This window comes from Gossypium hirsutum, chromosome A08 (assembly GCF_007990345.1).
Source record: "Gossypium hirsutum isolate 1008001.06 chromosome A08, Gossypium_hirsutum_v2.1, whole genome shotgun sequence".
Lineage (NCBI taxonomy): Eukaryota > Viridiplantae > Streptophyta > Magnoliopsida > Malvales > Malvaceae > Gossypium > Gossypium hirsutum.
Genome location: NC_053431.1, coordinates 11482829 through 11509556, shown reverse-complemented (window position 1 = coordinate 11509556; position 26728 = coordinate 11482829). Strand labels below are relative to the sequence as shown.

Genomic DNA, 26728 nt, shown 5'->3' with positions numbered 1-26728 from the left:
TGTTTATCTCTTGATTAGATAAGGCGATGGTTTTTTAAAAAAGAATAAAAAAACCGGCCACGAGGCTACGACCCACTGATGCAAGCCATGGTGAATGTGATTAATAATTAATCAGTGATGTCATGTCCTACTACAAGTGGCCTAGGCTACCTCAGCCTCACACTCTCGCATCTTACTATGAACCGAATTATGGCTACTGTTAATTCATCCCCTCTGTCTTCTTGTGTTTTTCTTTATGCATGCTTTTCCGCTCACTTAAAATAATAATAATAAAAGTGGGTCCGTTGTTGCTTTTGTGATTAACATGATATGCCTTTCAACCTGTTCATATTGCACACCATGATTTTGATTAAGAAAGCTACCGAAGTCTGGCCTTGCTTTTACATTGCAATTGCATCCCGAGTCTACCAAGTTTGATATAATAATAGGGGTTTCTTTTTATACCAATACAATGTATATCAGTATCTTTGAAAATTGAAATAAACAACCATAAAATCTCTGATTACGAAATATATATTAAAGAAAGATGTTGAGAGGATGGGGGTGGGGGGGAAGGAATGAATTGAATGAAAAGCCGAGTAGTACAGGTTATGAATTAATTAGCGTGGGCAGAAGGATTGGATAATCACTGTGATGGTTGCATTGTCTTGTCTTTGCCTAGCCCATAGTAGTGAGATACAGAGATACGTATCAGAGGAACGTCATTTCCAACAGTGGTAGTATCCTATTGTATTTAATTTGATATGGACCTTTGAAAATAACAATTTTATTTGGGGTTAGTATGGTTATTGGTGTACTGTGTTTAAAAAGAAGGAGAGAAAGGAACAAATATACACTTAAAGGTGATTTTATATGGCAGTTTTGTTTCGATTCCCCCAAAGGCCAAAAACACCGCCACTTGCTTTATTTATTTATTTGGTATAGTAAAGAAGGGGAGGAGCATGAGCATGTGCGTGCGTATTTCCAGGTATTGAAAATAATTCAAAGGTCTAACCAAAGTCAAGCCTCGAAGGGGCAAAGGGAAATGTTGGTTTTGTTAAATAAAAGACATTACATTAGTGGCTGTGAAATGCATCTCATCACACCATGTGACTTCTCCACTACCACGCCACCTCACCTCCTCATGTCTTCTATTTAATATTCAACCAAAATCCTGCAACTCCATGTTTTTCTTTTACCCACTAAAACCATTGTATTTTTATTATCTAATTTAAATTTCAAATTATAATATAATATTTTTAAAAAATTAGTTATAAGAATTAATTGAATTAATCATGTTGAAATTTCCAACATTTCAAGTCGACTAAAATAAAAACAATATAATTTAAATAGTTTTTTTTTGAAAAAATAATTATTGGTAAAGTAATAAAAATGTAAATAAGTTTATTGACGAGGTTATGGTTGTGTTATCTATATAACACTATTAATATATTACTTTTGTTTTATAATTTTGAAAAATTTTTAATTTTTAATTAAGTTGATGTCTGATTAACTTATGATATTAATTCAGTTAGATATAGATATAAATAAATTAAAAGTAGAATGAAAACATTCATTGGCGTTCCCTAAATTATAGTTTATGTTTAAAAATTATTAGCATTACATTTTTAAAGTTTATGATTACAAAATTTATAAGATGAAAACAAATATATATATATATACACAAAAAATTGAATTGGCTTACATATATAAAAACATACTATTCATTTATCTTGTAATTTATCTAATACAATATATTCCTATGAAAGAAATACAAAATATGGAAGTTTTTATCAAACAGAATACAATAGAATGGAGGATACCAACTTTTGATTTAACGCAAGCAAACACACGATTCGTCATTATTTGGCTAATTCCGTTGTTTTCCATCAACACGACGTCCTTTCCTCCTTTTCTTCAATTCATCTAATTTATTATCATTTCCGGACTCTCATGTGCTCATTTCTGTCTTCAATAAAATAACGGTAAACTTCATTGTTACAAACTAAATGATGGGGAAGTTTTTGTTTTTAATTATTTAATTAAAAATTTTATAATTTGGTAAGTCATTATATTGTTAAAATTGATATTATATGATTTTTTCTGTTTGCAACTGTTTGTACCAATTGAATTTTTTTTTCTCTTCTATAGTTCTTTTTTTATTATTATTAAACAACTTTGGATGTTACAAATATACAAATTAAAATTCAAATAACTTTTTTCCCTGATCTCTGACACTGAACATTAGATCAACTTGAATTTAAGGCATATTTTCTACTCATCGATGGGTACTGTCATTGAATTGTCGCTTAGAGCTTGCTGGTGAAACATTTTTAAAAAAAACTTAATAGCCCAGTGACTTAAATATTTTTTTTAATAGTTCAGTGATTTAAATAAAAACTTTTGAATAGTTCAATAACCAAATTTTAACTTTTTTTAGTTAGGTGACCAAAACGAAAACTTACCCATAATTTAGTAATTAATGGTGTAGATTACTTGAAACACTCCTAACCCGTATCCATCGCCGAATCCGGGTTACAAAGAATTACCGGAGTTTACAAATCCAACAGACATAAATTTCAAACATTTCATATCGTATAATATTCAGGTCAAAAATCAATCAAACTCATGCATATTGTCCCTTATTCGAGCCCTCGAGACCCAAAATACGCGTTAGAAACAAGTCAGGACTAATTCGGAAACTCAAAATTTTCGAAAAACATAGAAAAATTTCAAAGCTGCAGGGGTCACATGGTCGTTTGGTCTGGCTATGTGAATTACACGGTCAGGAGATACGCCCGTGTCTCAGGCCGTGTAACTTTCTGACTTGGTCACACAGCCAAGTCACACGCCTGTGTGCTAGGTCGTGTAACCTTCGAAGTAACCTCACACGTCCATGTGCCAGGCCATGTGCTAGGCCATGTAATAGCCTAACTTGTAACCCTTTAAAAACTACAGGCACACGACTGAAACATACGCTTGTGTCTTAAGCCGTGTGGACAAGAAAATAACCACTTCCAAGATATTTCTTTCACTCTTTCAAGCATAAACCTACAAGAAATTTGTACATGTATACAAGGGCTTTAAACATACTCCAATTATGCAATGAATGACTAATCTCAATACCAAATGTTCATACAACCAATATGTCAAAAGGCACCTCAATCATCAAGCATCAACTTATATATATATACATGAGCATATTTGTTCAAACCTTAACCATACATATCTAATTAATCTTAATACTATTTCCATGCTATATCAAAAATAATCTCACTACATTTGACCACATTTATACCATATACCAACTGACTTGTTTCCATACCAATACATAACACAATTGACACATACCAACCTTATCATATTAGGCATACCATATTTCAATCATGCACATCTATTCAAGACTTTTCCAAAACATTCCATGTCTTGGCCATATTGAGATCGATACAACATATACCAACTTTGGATATTTCTAAACATGCATCAAGTTGACCATATTAACCATAACCAACAATATATCAATAGTACCTTAAGTACCTCAAATTCAGGGCAACATTTCATGCCATAATTATCAACCAAAATGACATATATATACCAAATTCACCAATTAAACATTAGACATAATCCACCTACACATGCCATTACAACCTTAACCAAGATATCAAAATCTACCGATATAATCACTGGATAGTGTGATAGATCTCCGACGAGCTTCCAACCCGATCGAGCTTTCGATAATCTATAAAGTAAGTGATAAACAACGACGTAAGCAATGAATGCTTAGTAAGCTCGTACAAAATTTAAACATAATATTCCAATTCAATAATAAACTTTATATGATAAATATAAGCTATATCAATACCTCAAGATTTATCAACTACATAACCACTAATTCAATGAGTAAGTCTATCAACATCGTATATCTGTTCATTCCTAACATATAAGATTTTATAAAACATTTTACACCATCATTAACATTTTCATAAAACTACGAATAACTTCCTTTACTTACTTTCCATTCCATTTACTAAACATAAACTTAAATAACAACATCAATTAACTAGTTAATGTATTTATTCATAACATAGGTAAGTTCAACCATAACATACGTAATTTCTCATACATAAGTACTTTATTCAACTCATCAATCCCTTTTTCATCATATCACATTTCAATTATGAATTTACTGTTTCATTTATATAATACCAGACATAAGCATATACATCAATCATAATCTCAAGCTTGAGATAAGCCTAATCACCATCATCAAAACACAAGTTAGTGCATTTATGTATATAACTCATTTTCATGTTTCAAATCACTATCCCATTTTCAATTCTCATACAATATCATCTAATATCAATCATAGTACCGTTTTATTTAATTACCCCTATTAACACGACTCGGACTCGGACGAATACACGGATCCAACCAACACACCCAGTTTAGCACCCAGCTTCTTTAATCCATTTAATTATTTTTTAATTTATAATTCAACTTTCTCCCTCTATACAATTTAGTCATTATACGTAATTAATTTTAATTCATATAAATTCACTTAACCGAAACCTAATTAACTACACAACTAATTTCGTAAATATTTTTAATAAATATTTACGAGTCCGTTTGTACGGGAGCAGAGTCTTGGGGAATGCACTTTTTGACACCCCTGACTATTGAGTCGTTACATTACCCATAAATTAATTACCTGTTTAGCTTAGTTATAAAATTTATTAAAAACAATCCTTCAAAAAAAAATTAAAAAAAAATTGTTTAAAGTAAAAACTAGATAAAAATTATATAAAAAAAGTTATTATAAATATAAACAAGACATAATGGCTTTTTTGGTCTTCCAATTTCATTAACAAAGTCATGTTAATCCTCCATTTAGTTTTTTGCCTCTTTTAGTCATTAAACTTATATTTTTTGTCAAATCACCCCAAAATGGATGAAAAAATTAACGTTTGTTAACTTTGCCGATGTGGCATACACGTGGATTGCCACGTGTATGATCAATATTTAATTAATTTTTTAAAATTAAAAATATTTTTTAAAATTAAAAATCATTAAAATTATTTAAAAAGTATAAAAATTATAATTTTTTAATATTATTAAAATTTTAAAAAAATTAATTAAATGCTAACATGTCATCCACATGACACTTCACGTGTAGTCGGTAAAATTAATAGATGTTAATATTTCCATCAATTTTGGAGTGATTTAATAAAAAATATATATTTAAAGATTAAAAAAGATGAAAAATTAAATAGAGGGCTAAAATTACTTTATCTTATAAATAAAGAGTACATATTTTCTCCAAAGTGAAATTAAATACAAGATAATATCTAATATTAAATATATTCATCAATTAAATAAAAACAGTTAGATGGGCATAAGTTAGAAAATTTAGCTGAAAAGTGAAAAACAAATATATAATATAAAGTTATTATAAAATAATCAAATAAAAAACATTAAAAAAGTAAACAATAAATCAAATCAATAGAGAATTTTTTTGTATCTCTTTTCACTCATACAAGCGTTCTATTTATAATCCATTGTCATTCAATGCAACACATATAAATGAAGCTTACTTTAAGTGCTTTATTAACACATACATTAAGCAACTTGCATATTTAATTTCATAATGCATGACGGGGTTTTATCTTATAAATGAAGGGGTTAGAATATAGACACCCACCTTTATATATTTGTAACAGAAATTGTTTATTCACTTACTTTTTTTATATTTTCCGTACATTAAAATTTTAATATTTTTTAGAAAACTAAAATAGCTTTAAGCGACACTAATAAGAAAACGCATTAATTCCTTATACAACCAATATAATCTGCTTGAACTAAATCCCGCACTGAACAATGTGGTTCTTCAAACACTTACACCTTTGTGAATCTTGCAGCTGTAACATTAGCCATATGGTTAGCAACTGCATTATGAGCTCTTAGAATATGGCGTATACAAACCTTCCAACTTAGATTTATCATTTGATGAATAAAGCGTAATTCCATCATCTTACCATTAGCTACTCCACTAGCTACAATCGTCTCCACAAAAAGAGTGTAACAACCCATTTTTCAGTGAAATCGGAATAGTGGTTTCAGGACCAAAAATCTGACCCAAAAATAAAATTTATTTTTATTTTATTATATGGTTTGTATTATGATAGACATGTCGTGTGAAAAATTTGATACGAAAATTTTGTAGATTAAGTGTTTAATTACAAGAAGGACTAAATCGCATAAAATGCGAAAGTTGAATTCTAGTAGCTATAAGGATTGAATAACTATGGAATTCAAATCTAGAAGTCCTTATATGGTAATTAGACCATTAAAGAAGTATATAGATTTTTTTGATGACTCATCCATGAAAATATAGAAAAAGGGCAAAGATTAAATTAGAAATTGCAAAATACTTAATTAATTAAAAGATGAAAAGAAAATATCATTTTATTTTCTCATCATCTTTAACCTAAAAACACATCGAAAACCTAGGAGAGAGATAAGAAACTTTCAAAGCCTAATTGGGTAAGTTTTCTTGTCCTGTTTTTAGTAATTTTGATATTTTTAAAACCGGGATAGTTTAATCTATCTATTTGAGGGATTAATTTGAAAAGTTATCAAGGTATGAAAGATGGGTAATGGATGAATGCTGAAAATTAGAAATTTAGGGTAGAAAATGAAAGGTTGTTGATAGATAAACAACTTTTACAAAGTGATTTTGATGAAAACATGATTTAGGGATTAAAATGTAAACTTGTGAAATTTGATGAAAAATTCTGAAATTTTATGAATACATGTGCTAAAAAATTTGTAATGGGATTTTTTTTAGGCTTGGACTAGGGAGTAAATTGCACAAGTTTCATTTTCCGGGCCTAGGGACGAAATTGAAATTTATGAAAAAGTTAGGGGCAAAATGGTAATTTTTCCCAGGATGTAAATTGAGTCCAAATAAATATGAAATATGTGAAATTGATGATTAAAGCTATTTATATAGATCCGGATAACACAAATTCGATGCTAGATCAAGGAACAGAAAAGGTTTCGGATTAGTAGATTTTATACGCGAACAAGTGCCGAGGTAAGTTCGTGTAACTTAATCGGGCATGTAAATATGTTTAATTGAATGTTGTGTTTCTATGGAATGTGATTTATATTAATGTACATTACTTGAATGCTATAATGAGAAAATAAATACATGCTTAATATGGTGAAAAAAGGGTTAAGTCCCGATTGAATATTGAATTCCAATAAATATATGCGCTTTCCCGAAATGAATAAGGTCTTGCATTTTTTGTGGACGGGATTTAGCTCGAACGAGTAATCTCATTGACCTTGTTATAGAAAGGATTTGGCCCGGATGGGTAATCCTGATATAATACTTTTCGAGCATACGTTATGATTAGGGTTTAGCCTGGACTGGTAATCCTAATCGAGCTCATCTGAGCATACGTTATATAAAAGATTTAGCCTGGACTGGTAATCCTGTTATACGATATGTGGCTTGAGAGAGTGTTTCTTAGTTAAATGCCCTAATGGGTACCCTTGAATAAGAAAATTTACGGATTATTGACTCGTACACTTCAAGTGTACTACTTGAGCATCTATCGAAATTCAATGATTCAAATGACATATAACTCTTGACATGGCACGAGAATTTTGAGATGGAATGATAATGTCTTGAAAGAGTATTGCATGGTGAGCTCATTTATGTTACTTGATTGATATGAAGACTTTGGTGACTAACATGTTTGATTGAATGTATGTGTTTAGACAATTTAGCCAAATGGATGGAAACATGATATTGTATGCTTAGATTTAATAAATAGGATTGGTAAGTTTAGTTTCCGTTACACAAACTTACTAAGTATGTAATGCTTATTCCATTTATTTTTTTCTTGTTTTATAGTGCTCAGAAGCTCGTGAAAGTTGAAAGATCATTGGAGCATCGTCACACTATCAACTAGCTATCTTGGGTATATATAAGAGAATCACTTTGATATAATGGCATGTATAGGATAACTTGGCCAATAGTGGCTTGAAAATGATGTTTTGTAACCTAGCCATTGGAATGGCTAGTAATGGTTCATTTTGGTATTACTAAGTAGGTTATTATGATATATATATACACATGTGTTATGTTAAGTATATGTGATCAAATGTTATTATTGCCTAAGTTAAACCAAGGTAAGTTTATAAACACTTGTGCTTCTAATGATATGCCATGTTGAATGATAGAATTGCTTATTTTGAATGCTTGATATGGTTGGTATTGGATGTGTGTTTCAAGTGCAGGTCATGGGTGTGATTTTGGGTGAGAAATAAAGCTAGAAATAGCTTTATTTTGTCTACACGAGTAGACACACGGGTGTGTGTCTAGATCTTGTGTGACACACAGCTTGAAAACATGGGTATGTGGTTAGGCCGTATGTCCCCTGCACCTTAATTTTGAGAAACAGAATGATTAAAATTGAGCACACGAGCAGAGACACGGGCGTGTATCTCAGCTGTGTGTGCTACACGGCCTAAAACACGGACGTGTGTCTTGGCAGTGTGAAACCTGCACCTAATTTCGAATTGAATTAATTAACCACACGGCCTAGCACACGGGCGTGTGGTATAACCGTGTGCACAAGTCAGAGAGTTACACGGGGTCGAACATGGCCTCTAGTACGGGCGTGTCCCTTAGACCACACGGGTGTGTGAGCCCTGCACCTTGAAATTTTTTTATAACTTTACGAAAAATTCTTAGAGCTCCCGATTAAGTCACGACTCGATTCTAATGCTCGTATTGGGTCTCGAGGGTCCAATTAAGGGACGTTTTGAATGATCTCGATAAATGAATAGTGATTTACATGAATTATTTGTAAAATATTCTGAAAGTTTTGGTAATGCTCTAAAACCCTGTTCAACAATGGATACAGGTTAAGGGTGTTACATTTAGTGGTATCAGAGCTACAACTTAGTCGATTCTCAGATTTAACGCTATACATGCCATTATAGAAATTGTAATAGTGTGATGACTCCTGATCATTTTTAAATGGGTTTTCATATAGTAATGTCATTCAATCGAGCTAGAGTTGAATCCAAGGAAGCTGAGAGCAATGCTTCAACTTTAGTTTAAAGAGTTGCGTCTGCGTCTGGTAGTGAAAGGCCTATGTCTGAGGGCCCAAGTGAGGAGGTAAAACAAACCTTCTTCCAAATGATGAATGAATGGTTTACACAATACTTGAGAACAAACCCTATTGTACAACGACCTCCCCCACTTGGTCCTCAACCTGTTAGAATTGGTAAGCCTCCGATAGATAAAATCCATAAGCATGGGGCAGAAGAATTCAAAGCTAACGCAGATGATGATCCGGAAAGGACTGAGTTTTGGCTAGAAAATACCATCCGGGTTCTTGATGAATTATCCTGTACACCTGCTGAGTGTCTGAAATGTGCAATATCTCTACTGAAAGATACAACTTATCATTGGTGGAATACCATAACTTCAGTAGTACTGAGGGAGAATGTCACATGAGAATTTTTCCAGGCCGAATTTTGGAAGAAGTATAAGTAAGAGATTTATGGATCAGAAAAAGAAAGAATTTCTAGAGCTCAAACAAATAAACATGACCGTCTCCGAATATGAACTAGAATTTGTTCAGTTGAGTAAATATGCCAGAGAATGGGTTCTGACTGAGGTTGAGATGTGTAAACGCTTTGAAGAGGGTTTAAATAAGGATCTCAATTTATTGATTGGAATTCTCGAAATAAGGAAATTTACGGTGTTAGTCGATCGAGCACACAAAGCTGAGGAATTGAGTAAAGAAAAGAGACAAGCTGAAAGAGAGGCTCAGGTTTCTAAAAAAAGAACTATGAGTAAGTCACAATCATTTGCTTCTAAAAAATTAAAGAAGTATTATGATCGTGTTACCACCTCTACGGGATATTCTGAAAGAGAGTAGGGATCTCAACGTTCTAACCTGAGGTCCTCATCTCTGTCTATGACCAGTGTGGGTAGTGTTGGTACTCCCAAACTGAAATGTAAACATTATAACAAATTTCATCATGGGGAATGTCAGTCTAGAAGTGGAGCTTGTTTCGAATGTGGTTTACTTGAGCATTTTCTTAGAGATTGTCCAGAAAGAGTTGAAAAGGAGATAGAACCAGCTCCAAAGCCGAGTAATCCTGTCTCGAGGGGCAGACCACCCCACCATCCCGACAATGTTGGTGGTAGTCGAGGTACTACCAAGGATACAACAGTTAGATCTGAGGCACAAGCACCTGCAAAAATATATGTTATTCGTGATAGAGAAGATGCCTCTGCACAAAACGTCATTATTGGATTTTCCCTACTTCATACTAATATTACTATATTGATTGATCATGGTTCCATACATTCATACATATGCACGAACCTAGTTTCTGTTAAAAATTTACCTATTAAATTCGCTGAATTTGTGGTTAAAGTTTCAAACCCCCTGGCTAGTGTGTTATGGTGGATACAGTTTGTAAGAACTGTCCGTTGATGGTATAAGGTTATTGCTTTTCAGCTAACTTGATGTTATTGCCATTTGATGAATTTGATGTGATCTTGGGAATGGATTGGTTAACCCAATATGATGCAGTGGTGAATTGTAAACAGAAATATATTATATTGAAATGTCAGAATGGTGAATTGCTTTATGTTGAATCTGATAAACTAGATGGATTAGCTAATGTTATTTTAGCAATATCAGCACAAAAATGTGTTAGAAAGAGGTATGATGCTTATCTTGCGTATGTGTTGGATACTAAAATATTTGAGTTAAAGATTTAACCAGTGCTAGTATTATGTGAATTTCCTAATGTATTCACAGAAGAATTACCTAGTTTACCACAAGATAGAGAAGTGGAATTCTCTATAAATCTTGTTCCGGGAACGACATTGATATCTATAGCACCTTAGTGCTGGAAGTACAGTTGTAGGAGTTAATTGATAGAGGTTTTGCTCGACCTAGTTTCTTACAATGGGGTGCGCCAGTTCTATTTGTAAAGAAGAAGATGGATTGTTGAGGCTGTATATTGATTACAGATAGCTCAACAAAGTTACAATAAAGAACAAGTATCCATTGCCTCGTATTGATACCTTATTTTACCAATTAAAATGTGTCACTGTATTTTCGAATATTGATCTCCATTGTGATTACTATCAACTCCGGGTAAAAGAATCGGATGTCTCAAAGACAACTTTTAGAAGTAGGTATGGACACTATGAGTTTCTTGTGATGCCATCCGGCTTGGCAAATACACCTGGAGTGTTTATAGATTTGATAAACAAAATTTTTAGCCCGTATTTGGACAGGTTTGTGGTGGTATTTATAGATGATATTTTGGTTTACTCTCGAGATGAAAATGAACATGCTGAGCATTTGAGAATAGTGTTGTAAACTCTACGAAAGAAACAAATGTACGTCAAATTCAGTAAATGCAAATTTTGGCTATAGGAAGTTAGTTTTCTTGGGCATATAGTATCTGTTGAAGGTGTCAGAGTAGACCCGAATAAAATTTCAGCCATTGTTAATTGAAAGCTATCGAAGAATGTGTCTGAAGTCCAAAGTTTTCTAGGACTAGCTAGTTACTATTGGAGATTTGTTAAAAAATTTCAATAATAGCTTCCCCAATGACTCGTCCTACAAAAATATGTAAAGTTTGAGTGGACTGACAAACGCCAGCAGAGTTTTGATAGATTAAAGGTTTTATTGATCGAAGCACCTGTGTTAGTCTAGCCTGAATCGGGTAAGGAATTTGTAATTTACAGTGATACATAATTGAATGGTTTGGGTTGTGTTTTGATGCAAGAAGGTAAAGTAGTAGCCTATGCTTCATGACAGCTAAAGCCACATGAAAAGAACTATTCGACACATGACCTTGAATTGACAGCCATAGTGTTTGCATTGAAAATCTGGCGGCATTACTTATTTGGGGAAAAATTTCACATATTCACTGATCATAAAAGTCTAAAATATTTGATGTCATAGAAAGATTTGAATTTGAGACAGCGCAGACGGCTTGAACTACTGAAAGATTATGATCTTGTTATTGACTACCATTCTTGGAAAGCCAATGTAGTGGCAGATGCTTTAAGCAGAAAATCTCTGTATACCTCGCGAGTAATGAATACTCGATTATCATTGTCTGATAATGGTTCAATCATAATTGAGTTGAAAGCTAGACCAATGTTTTTGCAACTGATCTTTGAAGCTCAGAAAAATGATAATAAGTTACAAGTAAAACGGGTACAAAGTGAATTGACTCCTGACTTAGAATTTCAGATCGAGACTAATAGTTGTTTGTTATTCAGAGACAGAGTATGTGTGCGAAAAGTTTAGAATTGGTATAGAAGATTTTGAATGAAGCTCATAATGGTAACATGTCTATACATTCTAGTAGTAATAAAATGTATAATGATTTGAAAAAGATGTACCGGTAGCCGAGACTGAAATGACATATTTCTGAGTTCATATCTAAGTGTTTGATATGTCAGCAAGTAAAAGCTGAACATCAGTTGCCTTCTAGACTATTACAGTCAGCTACGATACCGGAATGGAAATGGGAAAGAATTATCATGGACTTCGTATTGGGGTTACCTGTCCCCAAAGAAGAAGGATGTCATTTGGGTAATTGTTGATCAGTTGACAAAGTCGACACGTTTTATTCCAATACGTATAGATTTTTCGTTGGATATGTTGACTGAATTATATGTTTCTGAGATTGTCAGATTGCATGGAGTGCCTGTCTCTATTATTTCAGATAGAGATCCTCGGTTTACTTATCGATTTTGGAGCAAATTGCAAGAAGCTCTAGGTATTTAGTTACACTTTAGCACTGCATTTCATCCCCAAACAGATGGCCAATCGGAATAGGTAATACAGATCTTGGAAGATATGCTTCGATGTTGTATACTTTAGTTTAAAGGTAACTGGGAAAGGTATTTTCCTTTGGTTGAGTTTGCTTATAATAACAGTTAACAGTCTAGCATTAAAATGGCACCGTATAAAGCCTTGTATGGTCGTAAATGTAGAACTCTATTGTACTGGATAAAAATCAGTGAGAAAAAGTTACAGGGAGTTGACTTGGTCCAAGAGGCCGAAGAAAAAGTGAAAGTAATTCAGGATAGTTTGAAAGCAGGCTCTGATCGACAAAAGTCCTATGTTGATTTGAAACAAAAAGAAATAAAATTTCAAGTCGATGACAAAGTATTCTTGAAGGTTTCACTTTGGAAGAAAATTCTTCGGTTTGCTCGTAAAGGAAAATTGAGTCCACAGTTCATTAGACCATATGAGATTACAGAAAGAATTGGACTAGTTGCTTATCGGTTAGCTTTACCACCAGTACTTGATCAGATTCACAATGTTTTTCATGTGTCCATGCTACAGCGATATTGATCCGATCCTTTACACATTATCTCTTTCACATAGGTAGAGATTCAGCCTAATATGACATATAGTGAAGAATCAATCAAAATCTTAGCTCGGGAAACAAAAGAGTTAAGAAATAAAAAAGTAGCTTTAGTAAAAGTTCTTTGGCAACGACATGGTATTGAAGAAGCTACCTAGGAACTGGAGGATGTTATGAGGAAGTAATATCTGAAATTTTTTACTGGTAAGATTTTCGAGGACGAAAATCCTTAAGGGGAGAGAGTTGTAACAACCTATTTTTCAGTGAAATCAAAACAATGGTTTTGGGACCATAAATCGACCCAAAAATAGTTTTTATTTTATTTTATTATATGGTCCGTATTATGATAGACATGTTGTGTGAAAATTTTGATACGAGAATTTTGTCGATTAAGTGTTTAATTACGAGAAGGACTAAATCGCATAAAATGCGAAAGTTAAATTCTAGTAGCTATAAGAATTGAATAGCTATGGAATTCAAATATAGAAGTCCTTTTATGGTAATTAGACCATTAAAAAAGTATGTAGATTTTTTTGATGACTCATCCATGGAAATATAGAAAAAGGGTAAGGACTAAATTAGAAATTACAAAATACTTAATTAATTAAAAGATGAAAAGAAAATATCATTTTATTTTCTTATCATCTTCAACCTAAAAACACATGAAAACCCTAGGAGAGAGAGAACAAACTTTCAAGGCCTAATTGCGTAAGTTTTCCTGTCCCGTTTTTAGTAATTTTGATATTTTTGAAAGCGTGATAGTCTAATCTATCTATTTGAGGGATTAATTTGAAAATTTATCAAGGTATGAAAAATGGGTCATGGATGAATGCTAAAAATTAGAAATTTAGGGTAGAAAATGAAAAGTTGTTAATAGATAAACAACTTTTACAAAGAAAATTTGATGAAAACATGATTTAAGGACTAAAATGTAAACTTCTAAAATTTCATGAAAAATTCTAAAATTTTATGAATACATGTGCTGGAAAATTTGTAATGGGATTTTGGTTAGGCTTGGAATAGGGAGTAAATTGCACAAGTTTCATTTTCCGGGCCTAGAGACGAAATTGAAATTTATGAAAAAGTTAGGGGCAAAATGGTAATTTTTTCTAGGACGTAAATTGAGTCCAAATAAATATGAAATATGTGAAATTGATGATTAAAGCTATTTATATAGATCCGGATAACACAAATTCGATGCTAGATCAAGGAAAAGAAAAGGTTTCAGATTAGTAGATTTTATATGTGAACAAGTGTCGAGGTAAGTTCGTGTAACTTAATCGGGCATGTAAATATGTTTAATTGAATGTTGTGTTTCTATGGAATGTGATTTATATTAATGTACATTACTTGAATGCTATAATGAGAAAATAAATACATGCTTGATATGGTGAAAAAGGGTTAAGTCCCGATTGAATATTAAATTCTGATAACTATATGTGCTTTCCCGAAACGAATAAGGTTCTGCATTTGTTGTAGACGAGATTTAGCTCGGACGAGTAATCCCATTAACCTTATTATAGAAAGGATTTGGCCCAGATGGGTAATCTTGATATAATACTTTTCGAGCATACGTTATGATTAGGGTTTAGCCTGGACTGGTAATCCTAATCGAGCTCATCTGAGCATACGTTATATAAAGGATTTAGCCTAGACTGGTAATCCTGTTATACGATATGTGGCTTGAGAGAGTGTTTATTGGTTAAGTGCCCTAATAGGTACCCTTGAATAAGAAAGTTTACAGATTATTGACGCGTACACTTTGAGTGTACTACTTGAGCATCTATCGAAATTTAATGATTCAAATGACATATAACTCTTGACATGGCATGAGAATTTTGAGATGGAATGATAATGTCTTGAAAGAGTATTGCATGGTGAGCTCATTTATGTTACTTGATTGATATGAAGATTTTGGTGACTAACATGTTTGATTGAATGTATGTGTTTAGGCAACTTAGCCAAATGAATGGTAACATGACATTGTATGCCTAGATTTAATAAATAGGATTGGTAAGTTTAGTTTTCGTTACACGAACTTACTAAGCATGTAATGCTTACTCCGTTTATTTTTTTTCCTGTTTTATAGTGCTCAGAAGCTTGTGAAAGTTGGAAGATCATTGGAGCATCGTCACATTATCAACTAGCTATCTTGGGTATATATAGGAGAATCACTTTGATATAATGGCATGTATAGGATAACTTGGCCAATAGTAGCTTGAAAATGATGTTTTGTATCCTAGCCATTGGAATGGCTAGTAATGGTTCATTTTGGTATTACTAAGTAGGTTATTATGATATATATATACACATGTGTTATGTTAAGTATATGTGATCAAATGTTGTTATTGCCTAAGTTAAACTAATGTAAGTTTATAAACACTTGTGCTTGCAATGATATGCCATGTTGAATGATGGAATTGATTATTTTGAATGCTTGATATGATTGGTATTGGATGTGTGTTTCAAGTGCAGGTCATGGGTGTGATTTTGGGTGAGAAATGAAGCTAGAAATAGCTTTGTTTTGTCCACATGGGCAGACATACGGACATGTGTGACACACAGCCTGGAAACATGGGTATGCGGTTAGTCCATGTGTCTTTTGCACCTTAATTTTGAGAAACAGAATGCTCAGAATTGAGCACACGGGCAGAGACACGGGTGTGTGTCTCAGCCGCGTGTGCTACACGGCCTAGAACACGAGCGTGTGTCTTGGCCGTGTGAAACCTGCATTTAATTTCGAATTGAATTTATTAACCACGCGGCCTAGCACACGGGCGTGTGGTATGGCCGTGTGCACAAGTCAAAGAGTTACATGAGGTTGAAGACGGCCTTTAGCACGGGCGTGTCCCAAGGTCACACGGGTGTATCCCTTGGACCACATAGGCATGTGAGCCCTACACCTTGGAAAATTTTTGTAACTTTGTGAAAAATTCTTAGAGCCTCCGATTAAGTCTCGACTCGATTCTAATACTCGTATTGGGCCTTGAGGGTCCAATTAAGGGACGTTTTAAATTATATCAATAAATGGATAGTGAATTACATGAATTATTTGTAAAATGTTCTGAAGGTTTTTATAATGCTCTGAAACCTTGTTCCGATGACGGATACGAGTTAGGGGTGTTACAAAAAGCATTATCACACTCTATCTCTAATTGTCGAATCCCTTTCTCCCATGCTAAGCGTAAATCCTCTAGAATAGTTATCGTTTCGATCTTAAAAATTGTGTCTTTGCCTAGCAACATTGAGAATTCCCATAACTAATTAACATCAACATGTCTAATCACTCCCTAATGGCAGCATAAGGTCCATTTAGTGACACTGACCCATCTGTATTAAGCTTAGTCCAACCTTTATTCGGAGCTGACCACTACATAACAATAACCATAGGATTAACATGTAACACAGGTGCAAGCATCCTTACGTAACTCCTCATCCAACTGACACCCATATCCAAGATTTCCTAAGCACAACAGTGACTACTAGAAAAGACATTCTGAATTTTCCATAGCAACCAGAACATTATAGGAAAGAAAATTTGTCATTCTATCTCTTGATTATCATAATCTCCAATATTCTATAGGTTCCATATGATCCATTCATCTAGTGACAGAGAAAAAAATCTTACTCGAGCATGAGTTAGCATAATTAACCACCAAACAGTCCTAGAAAAAGTGCAATTCCGAATAGTATGGACCCTCGATTTATATACATTACTACATCTCGGATAATGGCTTTCATTCACCATATGTCTCCTTACTTTCTTTCCATTAGTCAGTAATCTATTCTTCTACATGATCCAAATGAACACTTTAACCCTTTGAAGCACCTTAGTTTTCCAAATCAAATTCAAAACACAAGAATTATCGACTGAGCCAAGTTGGTGAATACCTCTATAAGTCTCTACCGATGAAAAACTATCCTTTGCTGATCATCTCCATGATAGCTGATTTGGTCCTTCATCATTCACAGGAGGCAACACAACTACTATCTGTAACACAATATGATCCAGAAGAACGCTACTTAATCTAGCCCAATCCCAGCTACCATTCTCATCCACTATATCACAAACACGTAAAGTGTCATCTGGTTGTTCCGAGCCTCTATAGAACACTCTGAGTGGACCTATCGAACAAACCCAATTATCATTCCAAAAATTTGTCAGGTGATCATCCCTTATGGCGTAATAGACATTATCAATTACATTCGTCCATATCTTCGTTAGAGATTTCCATATAAATGAGCACTTGCTCTTTGCAATAGTATTTGGTAACACCCTACAAACATTATATTTATTTCTCACAATTTGTACCCATAATGCATCATTTTGTGTAAGTAGTTGGAAACCTAACTTTAAAAAAAAAAATTCTTGTTTTGATCAACTAAGTTTCGCACACCAAGACTAGCAACACCTACAGGTCGACAATAATCATCCCAACTTAAAAACACCAGTTTTCTAGCTTCAATAGTGGTTTCCTAAATAAAATTGCGAACTAATTTCTCTGTTTCACCACACATAGAGATAGGTATACGTATTGTAGCCATGAAATAATTGAGTTTAGCTAAAAGGATTGGTTTTGCTAATGTTATTTTGCCAGTCAAAGATAAATTATTCGTTTCCCACCCATTTAGTCTGTTATGGACTTTATTAACCACAAATTCAAAAGTACTTACACTAACTTTCTTATGAATGAGAGGCATACTAAGATACATTCCAAGATCCTCAACTCGAACAAACCCCACCTTCCTACATATAACCGTAGCTAAATCATCCGGTACATTAGGTGAGAAGAAAACCTGAGACTTATTCCTATTCACCTTTTGACCCAAATAATAACAAAATGTATACTGAATATCATTAACAATTTCTTCTTGCCTCGAATTAGCCTCACAAAAGAGCATTAAATTGTATGCAAAGAACAAATGCGATAACATCGGGCCTTCCTAGATAACAACAAAGGCTTCAACCTCCCCTGAATGATAGCTTCTTTAATTAAGTGTTCTAGTTTCTCCATACAAACCACAAACATATATAGCGAAAGAGGATCTCCTTGTCGAATACCCCATAATGGTTTAAATTCATATGTAACTGCGCCATTCTAGAGCGCCTGAAATGATGATAATGATCTACAATTTAAGATAACAGTGTTTAATATAGTTTGGTAAACTTGCTTTTGAAAGTGTTCTTCTAAGAAATCTCATCTAACTCAATCATAAGCCTTTTTAAGATCAATTTTTAACACCATCCCACGTTTTCTGCCTCTGAAATTTCGCATAGAATATTCTGCCTCCTGAGCAATAACGATGTTATCTGAAATGTTCCTACCCATCGTGAAACTAGTCTGGTTCTGTTTAGTAAACTTAACCATCAATAGATGTAACCTATTAACAATTGTCCGTGTGACGATCTTATATAAAACTGTATATAAACTTGTTGGCCTAGTCTTTAATGTATTTACTTAATATGATTTAAAAATTAAAATTCAATGTATATAGTAGTTAATAAAATTATTTTAAACTAGGAGGGAAGCAATGAAGTATACAAATTCATCTACTGTCCATGAACCATATTTAGACACGTAATTAATAAATTAATGGGTAATTGTAAAATATTAAAATAAATATAATTATTCTATATATATATATATTAGATTATAGTGCACTCATAATATCAGTGAAAAAAAATTATATAATTAATAATGTCAAAAGTTTATATAAAAATCAAACGAATATTTAGTTAAAATGGTAAAATTAAATATATAAAATTCATTATACATCATAGGTTGAAATATCACTAAGATTAAAAATTTATTGAGTTTATATAAAAAAATATAAAAAGACAAAAATATCCTCATGATTAGAGGTAACCATGGGCCGGATTAAGTCAATGCCTGATTCTCAAATATTGTCAAGCCCAAACTTGATTTCGGGCCGGGTTGCCAAAAAATTCATTTTACTATTTAAAAATTAATATAATATGAAAAATATATTTTAGTTACTATTTTATATATTTTTGTAATTTAATTTTAATTTTAAAAATATTTTTTATTATTTAAATTGAAATTGGGTAGGCTCATGTCGGGCCGAAGTGAAAAAATCATTGTCCAAGCTCAACTTGAATCAGGCTGAGCTTACTGGGCCAAGCAGACTATTCAACCCTTAGTTAGGTGCACTCATGATTATATAACTTATTTTGTATGCAAAATGTCATTTTAATAATTTTTAACTAAGTTGATGCTTTGATTGACTCGTGACATTAACTCAATTAAAGGTTTAATATAAATATATATTTTTTAATAGGTGGTATATAATTCACTAATAATATATACTTATACACAGACAATGCATCAAATATAAATCTATTCAATTATTCACATTAAAATAATTTCAAATGATTAAAATTTGAGAAAATATTTAATAAACTACTCCGCAAATAAAAAAACACATGATAATTAAAAAAAAAAAACTAACCCTCCAAATTATACATATTTAAAATTAAGGGGAGTGCATTCACAATATTGTCTATTGAAATTTACTGGTTAAATTAAACAAGGGAATAAAACACATTTTGGTACCTGAAATTTGCTTCAGGGTTCAAATTAATACTTAAGGGTTTTTTTGTCTAATTAGGTACTTGAACTTGGCTTTAAGGTTAAATTTGGTACCTAAAACTTATTTTAGTCCAATTTGGCACCTGAACTTAGTTTCTTGGTTCAAATTGGTACCTAAACTTGGCTTTATCATCCAAATTAGTACTTATGGTAAATGACTTATTTGAATCAATTTGAACTATGGAGCTAAGTTCAGGTACTAATTTGAACAGAAAAAGAAAATTTAGATACCAATTTGAACCTTGAAGCCAAATTCAGATACTAAATGCATATTTACCTATAGACAGGTATAAAACTAAATTATAAACATAGATTGACTAAAATTTAAAATTGCAAAGAGTATAGGGACTGAAAGTAAAATTAGACCTATGACACGTATGTATATGTAATTAATATATGGATTGATGTTTATTTTAGTTATTCTTTGGGGGTACTTCCAACAAACAGTAGATGCCTGCAATCTTTCTGGTCTCCAACGCAAGGAAAAGTGTGAGAAAAAAGTAAAAGGAAAAACTTTCCCTTCTACCAAACAAAAGAAACGTTACAAAAAGCATAGGAAGGTGGAAAACTAAGAAAATATTTTCCCTTTTGGATTCCCACACTTCGTTCAAACTTTGATCTCCCATCCCATTGCCTTCTAAAAAGTCTCAGCTCTGCTTTTTCTTCAAATTTTCCAAACCCCCAAAATCCAATTCTCTCTCTGTCTCTATCATAAGAGTGTGTTTGTTAAGGTGTTTTGGCTTTATTGTTGTTTTTTTAAAAAAAAATTTTGGCTTTATTGTTAAAGGCTATAATTTGGGTTTTGGTAGCCTTTGGGGTAAAGATCTTTGGTTAACTGTTAGATGTTGGTGGCTAATTGGTAGTTTCTAATTTAGTTTTTTTTTAAAACTATTTTCTTTTTAGCAAAGACCATTTACTTAATTGTTTTAACACCAAAACTTAGTTGATCTTCATTTTTTTTCTTTTGTGGAATAGAATCAACCAGGAATTTTTTTTTTTACTGTGAAGCCCACTATTTTTTGTGTAAATTCTTGGTTGTCCCAGCTTGTTATAAGATACCCATATTGAAAATATAGTGAATGATTGTTTGTTTCTGGAATTTTGTTTGCTTGTATTAAATGTTTACAATAGAAACTTTGTTGCTTGGTGAGGTAGGAAGTGCTTTTCTTTTTTCATTTACTAAATAGGATTAGTGTGACTGTTTTTCCTCTTTTTACTTCTGTGTTTCTCCCTTTCTTTGAAGGATTTTTTGTTGGTTTATTTTTACTTTTTGAGTTTTTGAGAAAAGACCCAATTTGGCTATTGTGGAGATCTGGGACTTGTTTAATCTGTTATGCCCAATGAGGGCTTTCCTTCCATCTGATTCATGTAAAGAAACACAGCTCAATGCCATTAATCCTCAGTCTTGGCTCCAAGTTGAAAGAGGGAAATTTTCCAAACTATCATCTTCATGTACCACCGCCTCTTCATCCATGTAAGTTTTTTTTTTTTGGTTCATTTCTGGGATTCTTCTATGGTTTTCATTTTTTTTATTGAGATTGTTTTGTTGGTATAATTGTTGTAGAGAATCATTTATCAAGGTTCCTGAGCCACCCATAGTGCCATTCTTTAAACCTGTTGATTATGTAGAAGTCTTAGCTCAAATTCATGAAGAACTCGAATCGTGTTCTTTGCAAGAGAGGTCGAATCTGTATTTATTACAATTTCAGATCTTTAGAGGGCTTGGGGAAACCAAATTGATGCGGGGAAGCCTCCGGTCTGCTTGGCAGAAGGCTGGGACGGTCCATGAGAGGCTTGTGTTTGTGGCATGGTTGAAGTATGAGAAGCAAGGGGAAGAACTTATTGTTGACTTGCTTGCAACTTGCAATAAATGTGCACAAGAGTTTGGACCGATGGATGTTGCTTCTCAGTTTCCGGTTGAGGTGGATGGGGCTTCGCAGGAGACCGTTGTGACGGATGGGGAAAAGAGCCTGAAAAATGTGAACTTTTGGATAGGAGATGAGAAAATAGTTTGCCGTAGGCAGAAAATAGCTTCTCTTTCAGCCCCCTTTCATGCTATGCTTAATGGTTACTTCAATGAATCGCTTTGCGAGGACATAGATTTATCTGAAAATAATATCTCCCCATTGGGGTTGAGGACCATCAGTGTGTTCAGTGTGACGGGCTGCCTGAGTGATGTCCCACCTGATCTTTTGTTAGAAATATTAGTTTTTGCAAACAAGTTTTGTTGTGAGAGACTCAAAGACGCTTGTGATAGGAAACTCGCATCTTCAGTTTGCACCAAAGATGATGCTGTGGAGCTTATGGAATATGCCATTGAAGAGAATTCTCCTGTACTTGCTGCATCATGTTTGCAAGTTTTTCTACACGAACTGCCTGATTGTTTGAATGATGAAAGAGTAGTGGAAATATTTAGCCATGCCGATAGACAGCAGAGGTTGATCATGGCTGGACAGGCCTGTTTTTCTCTTTACTGTTTATTAAGTGAAGTAGCCATGAACCTCGATCCTCGATCTGATAACACTGTTTGTTTCCTAGAACAATTGATTGAATCTGCTGAAACCGACAGGCAGAGACTGTTAGCTTTTCATCAGTTGGGATGTGTAAGGCTTCTAAGGAAAGAGTATGATGAAGCTGAAAGTCTTTTTGAGAGAGCTGTAGGTTTAGGTCATGTTTACTCTATAGCAGGTTTGGCTAGATTGGGTTACATTAAGGGTCATAAACTTTGGTCCTATGAGAAGCTTAGCTCGGTGATTTCTTCTGTTAATCCACTAGGATGGATGTATCAGGAGAGGTCATTATATTGTGAGGGTGATAAGAGGTGGGAAGACCTCGAGAAAGCAACCGAACTGGACCCAACTCTTACCTACCCCTACATGTATCGGGCTGCTTCCCTAACGATGAAACAGAATGTTCAAGCTGCTCTTGGTGAGATCAACCGAGTTCTTGGGTTTAAACTTGCTCTAGAATGCTTGGAACTCCGATTTTGTCTTTATTTGGCTAATGAGGATTACAAAGCAGCCTTGCGCGATGTTCAGGTAATTCTAACACTTTCCCCAGATTACAGAATGTTCGAGGGACGAGTGGCAGCATCCCAGCTCCGTACACTTGTGCATGAGCATGTTGACAACTGGACAACAGCAGATTGTTGGATGCAGCTATATGATAGGTGGTCTTCTGTAGATGATATAGGATCTCTCTCTGTAATCTACCAAATGCTTGAATCCGGTGAGGCGAAAGGTGTTTTATACTTCCGACAATCATTACTTCTCCTCAGGTATCCTCAATCTTCCGAACTTTACAAAACCGAGCATTAACTTTTTTGAAAAAGAAACATGTTAATGCCTCTAATAAGTACTTATGAATGCCAGACTTATGCTTATATGACTTGCAATGATTTTGGTGCCTTGAGTTGATCAGGTTAAATTGTCCTGATGCGGCTATGCGAAGTCTAGAATTAGCTTGTCAACATGCGTCTAATGAACATGAACGCCTAGTTTATGAGGGATGGATCCTATATGATACCGGTCACTGTGAGGAAGCGCTTGGAAAAGCGGAAGAGTCTATTAGAACCAAGAGATCATTTGAAGCCTTCTTCCTTAAAGCTTATGCATTGGCCGACTCTAGCATGGATTTTTCATGTTCTTCAACAGTTATCTCATTGCTTGAAAATGCCTTGAAATGCCCCTCGGATAATCTTCGGAAAGGTCAAGTAAGGTTTCTTTTGCCCTATCTTTTTCATTAGAAAAATCCTTTTTGTCACAACAGTTTCTTCTAGGGCGTACAATCGTATTCTCGTAAATATTTTTCAGTAAAGCAAAAAGATATATTCTTTGTCTCCATCAAGTAGTTGTATCACTAGCAAAAATCATGTCTTTCAATGATTTCAGTTTTATTGTTAGAAAACGTGCATAGGAGGCAGGACATTTCGGTTTTCGGCATGTATGTATTATCTTGTTTGGGCCTTTTTTTCCTTTTTCTTTTTCAGGCTCTGAACAATCTTGGAAGTGTGTACGTTGATTGTGGAAAATTGGACTTAGCAGCCGATTGCTACATTAATGCCCTTAAAATACGACACACCAGAGCCCATCAAGGCCTTGCACGAGTACATTTTCTCAGAAACAACAAGGCTGCAGCATATGAGGAAATGACTAAACTGATTGAAAAGGCTAAAAACAATGCATCTGCCTACGAAAAGAGGTCCGAGTACTGTGACCGTGACCTCACCAAGGCAGACCTTGAGATGGTCACTCAATTAGATCCACTCCGTGTGTATCCTTACCGATACCGAGCTGCGGGTCAGAAAATGTTATTCCTTTTGCCAAATAATACTGCCAATAGAAAGTTCTATTGTAGCTGATACTAAAGAATATGTTGCTTGTGTCAAACAGTGTTAATGGACAGCTCCAAGGAGAAGGAAGCCATTGCTGAACTATCGAGAGCTATTGCATTCAAAGCAGATCTTCACCTTCTTCACCTACGGGCAGCCTTCCATGAGCATGTCGGTGATGTCTTGGCTGCCCTCCGAGATTGTCGAGCTGCCCTCTCCATAGACCCGAATCATCAAGAAATGTTAGAACTACACAGCCGTGTAAACAGCCATGAACCTTAAATCTCTCTTCTTCCTTTTTTGGTTTCTTTTATTTTCTTAGGTTTAAATGTAAAATGGCGAAAAAAGGAAGAAAGAAATGATAACATAAAAGGGTTGGGGTTGGGGAGGAAGAGATTTTGAAAAAGTATACATAGCCAAGTGTGGGTATCATTGTTCCTTCTGTAATTTATCCTGTTTTTGAGAGTTTTTGGTTATGAAATTTTACAATGCCTGGTTGGCCGTTTCTGCTATAATGTAACTTTATATTGTGGATATACAAATTCATTTATTAAGGGTATATCATCCTTCTTTTTTAAGGGTATAATGAAAATATTCCAAATTTTGGTTTGGGGTGGCTTTGGCTCTAACGACATACTGCCACTGATTGCCTTTACCCCCTTGCCGGCACTACTCCTCCTATGGCATCGACGGCAACGACCTTCGCCTGAGAGTGATGGCCAAATCATTGGTGGCCCGTTTTCTCCAACCGAATCTGGACCTTAACATGTTGCTAAACTTGAAGCAATGCGCATGGAAGACGATGTCATTGACACCCAAAAAAATGATGCATTTATTATTAATCATCAAAACCTTCGCCTTCTTGAAACTATAATTTTATTTTTAAAAAAAAAATCTTTTTAATTTATATATTAAAAAAAAAGTAGAATTTTTTATTGGCTTTAAAGTTTTTTTTGAATGTTTTATTTTTATTTTGAAGAGCTCTTTTCATTATTTTGGAATTATAATTTTTATTTATAATATTTAAATTTTTGTAAAATTTAAATTATTAATAATGTCATATCTTAAGGGTGTCAATTTGCTTCAAATAAAAAAGAAAATGTCAAATTGAATGAAGTTATAAAATTAAGGACTAAATTTATTATTACGTTTTATATATAAAATAAATATTTTTCAATAAAAAATTCAAATGGTATTTAAAGTATACTACATGCTGATCTTAAATATTAGAAAATTATAAAAGAAAAACACTAAAAAGATTTCAATTAAAAGTTACATTTATTTCCGTAACCCATCTGAAACGGTTTGCAACTTCTACATCAAATTAATAATCCATGTTAGAAAAGATTACTTTCATTTGAAATAAACTAGTTTGCCATCCTCACTTCACTTCCACTATAATTAAACTATACTCAATTCTAAAAAAAAAAAAAAAAACTCAAACTTCGAATGAAAAATGATTGTGTTAGCAATAGATTATTTTAAATTAAATTATGATTATCGTCCTCTATCATGTTTAATTTTAAGTTTAGTAATTAAATTTTAATTTGATATAATTTAGTTTCTCTGCATAATACTATTAGTTAGTCAAAATAGTTGAGACCTTTAATTATTCTGGTTAAAATGTTGAGATCAAATTTTTCCTTAAAAATACGAATTCCAACTTCAAGCAAAAAAAATATATATATATATATTGGAAAAGTAATTCATGTCATCATTTTAATCGGAATAGTTAAGTATGTTAATTATATGAACTAATCAATACTATTGTAAAAGTAGAGAACCAAATTATGCCAAATTAAAATATAAAGATAAATCCGAAACATGAGCATAAAATTTAGATAATTTCTATTAGGTGGATGCATTATTTGGAGTCAAAATTTGATAATTGTTTACATATCAAGACTTGAATTATGTAATTGTTCTCATATTAGGTTTTGAACTTTTTTAGTCCAAGTTAGTCTCTAAACTTGTTAATTGTTCCCACAATGGGATATAAACTTTTTTGGATTAATTTGGACAAAAAAAAGTTGATACTTCAATATAAAAATCATTGTCAAATTTAGTAACTTATTAAAACAAAAGAATTAGTGCTCCATGAGAACAATTGTTATGTAAATTCGAATAAGTGCTAAATTTAAAGAATAACTTAGATAAAAAAAATTTCATATTCTAATATAAATACATGGAAAAGAAATGCATAAAATAATACATTGAAAATATGACGTAATTTTCTTTCATTCTCATAAATTTATTTTGTTCATTAATATGATTAAAAGATATTACTTTTTGTGTCTATGACAGCAGAACGAACAAATATGTAGAAGTTTCCATTAGCCAACAGAGTCTAGAAGTTTTTCCTTTTCTTTTA

At 33.2% G+C, this 26728-nt stretch overlaps 1 protein-coding gene across 1 annotated transcript; it reads left to right on the top strand.

Annotated features, from left to right (window-relative positions):
- The first annotated feature begins 20442 nt into the window (after positions 1-20442).
- Positions 20443-24916, top strand: LOC107951271 (ETO1-like protein 1). The gene is made up of 5 exons (XM_016886269.2): positions 20443-21501; positions 21592-23304; positions 23448-23739; positions 24016-24325; positions 24419-24916. The coding sequence occupies exons 1-5, from the start codon at positions 21368-21370 to the stop codon at positions 24637-24639; spliced, it is 2670 nt and encodes an 889-aa protein (XP_016741758.1). The 5' UTR covers positions 20443-21367; the 3' UTR covers positions 24640-24916.
- Positions 24917-26728: the final 1812 nt, after the last annotated feature.

Bases quoted from the DNA above. Each gene is read 5' to 3' on its own strand.
- LOC107951271 (XM_016886269.2), top strand. From the start codon at position 21,368: ATGAGGGCTTTCCTTCCATCTGATTCATGTAAAGAAACACAGCTCAAT. The intron at 23,305-23,447 runs GTATCCTCAATC...TGAGTTGATCAG, and splicing joins CAATCATTACTTCTCCTCAG to GTTAAATTGTCCTGATGCGG. The intron at 23,740-24,015 runs GTAAGGTTTCTT...TTTCTTTTTCAG, and splicing joins ATAATCTTCGGAAAGGTCAA to GCTCTGAACAATCTTGGAAG.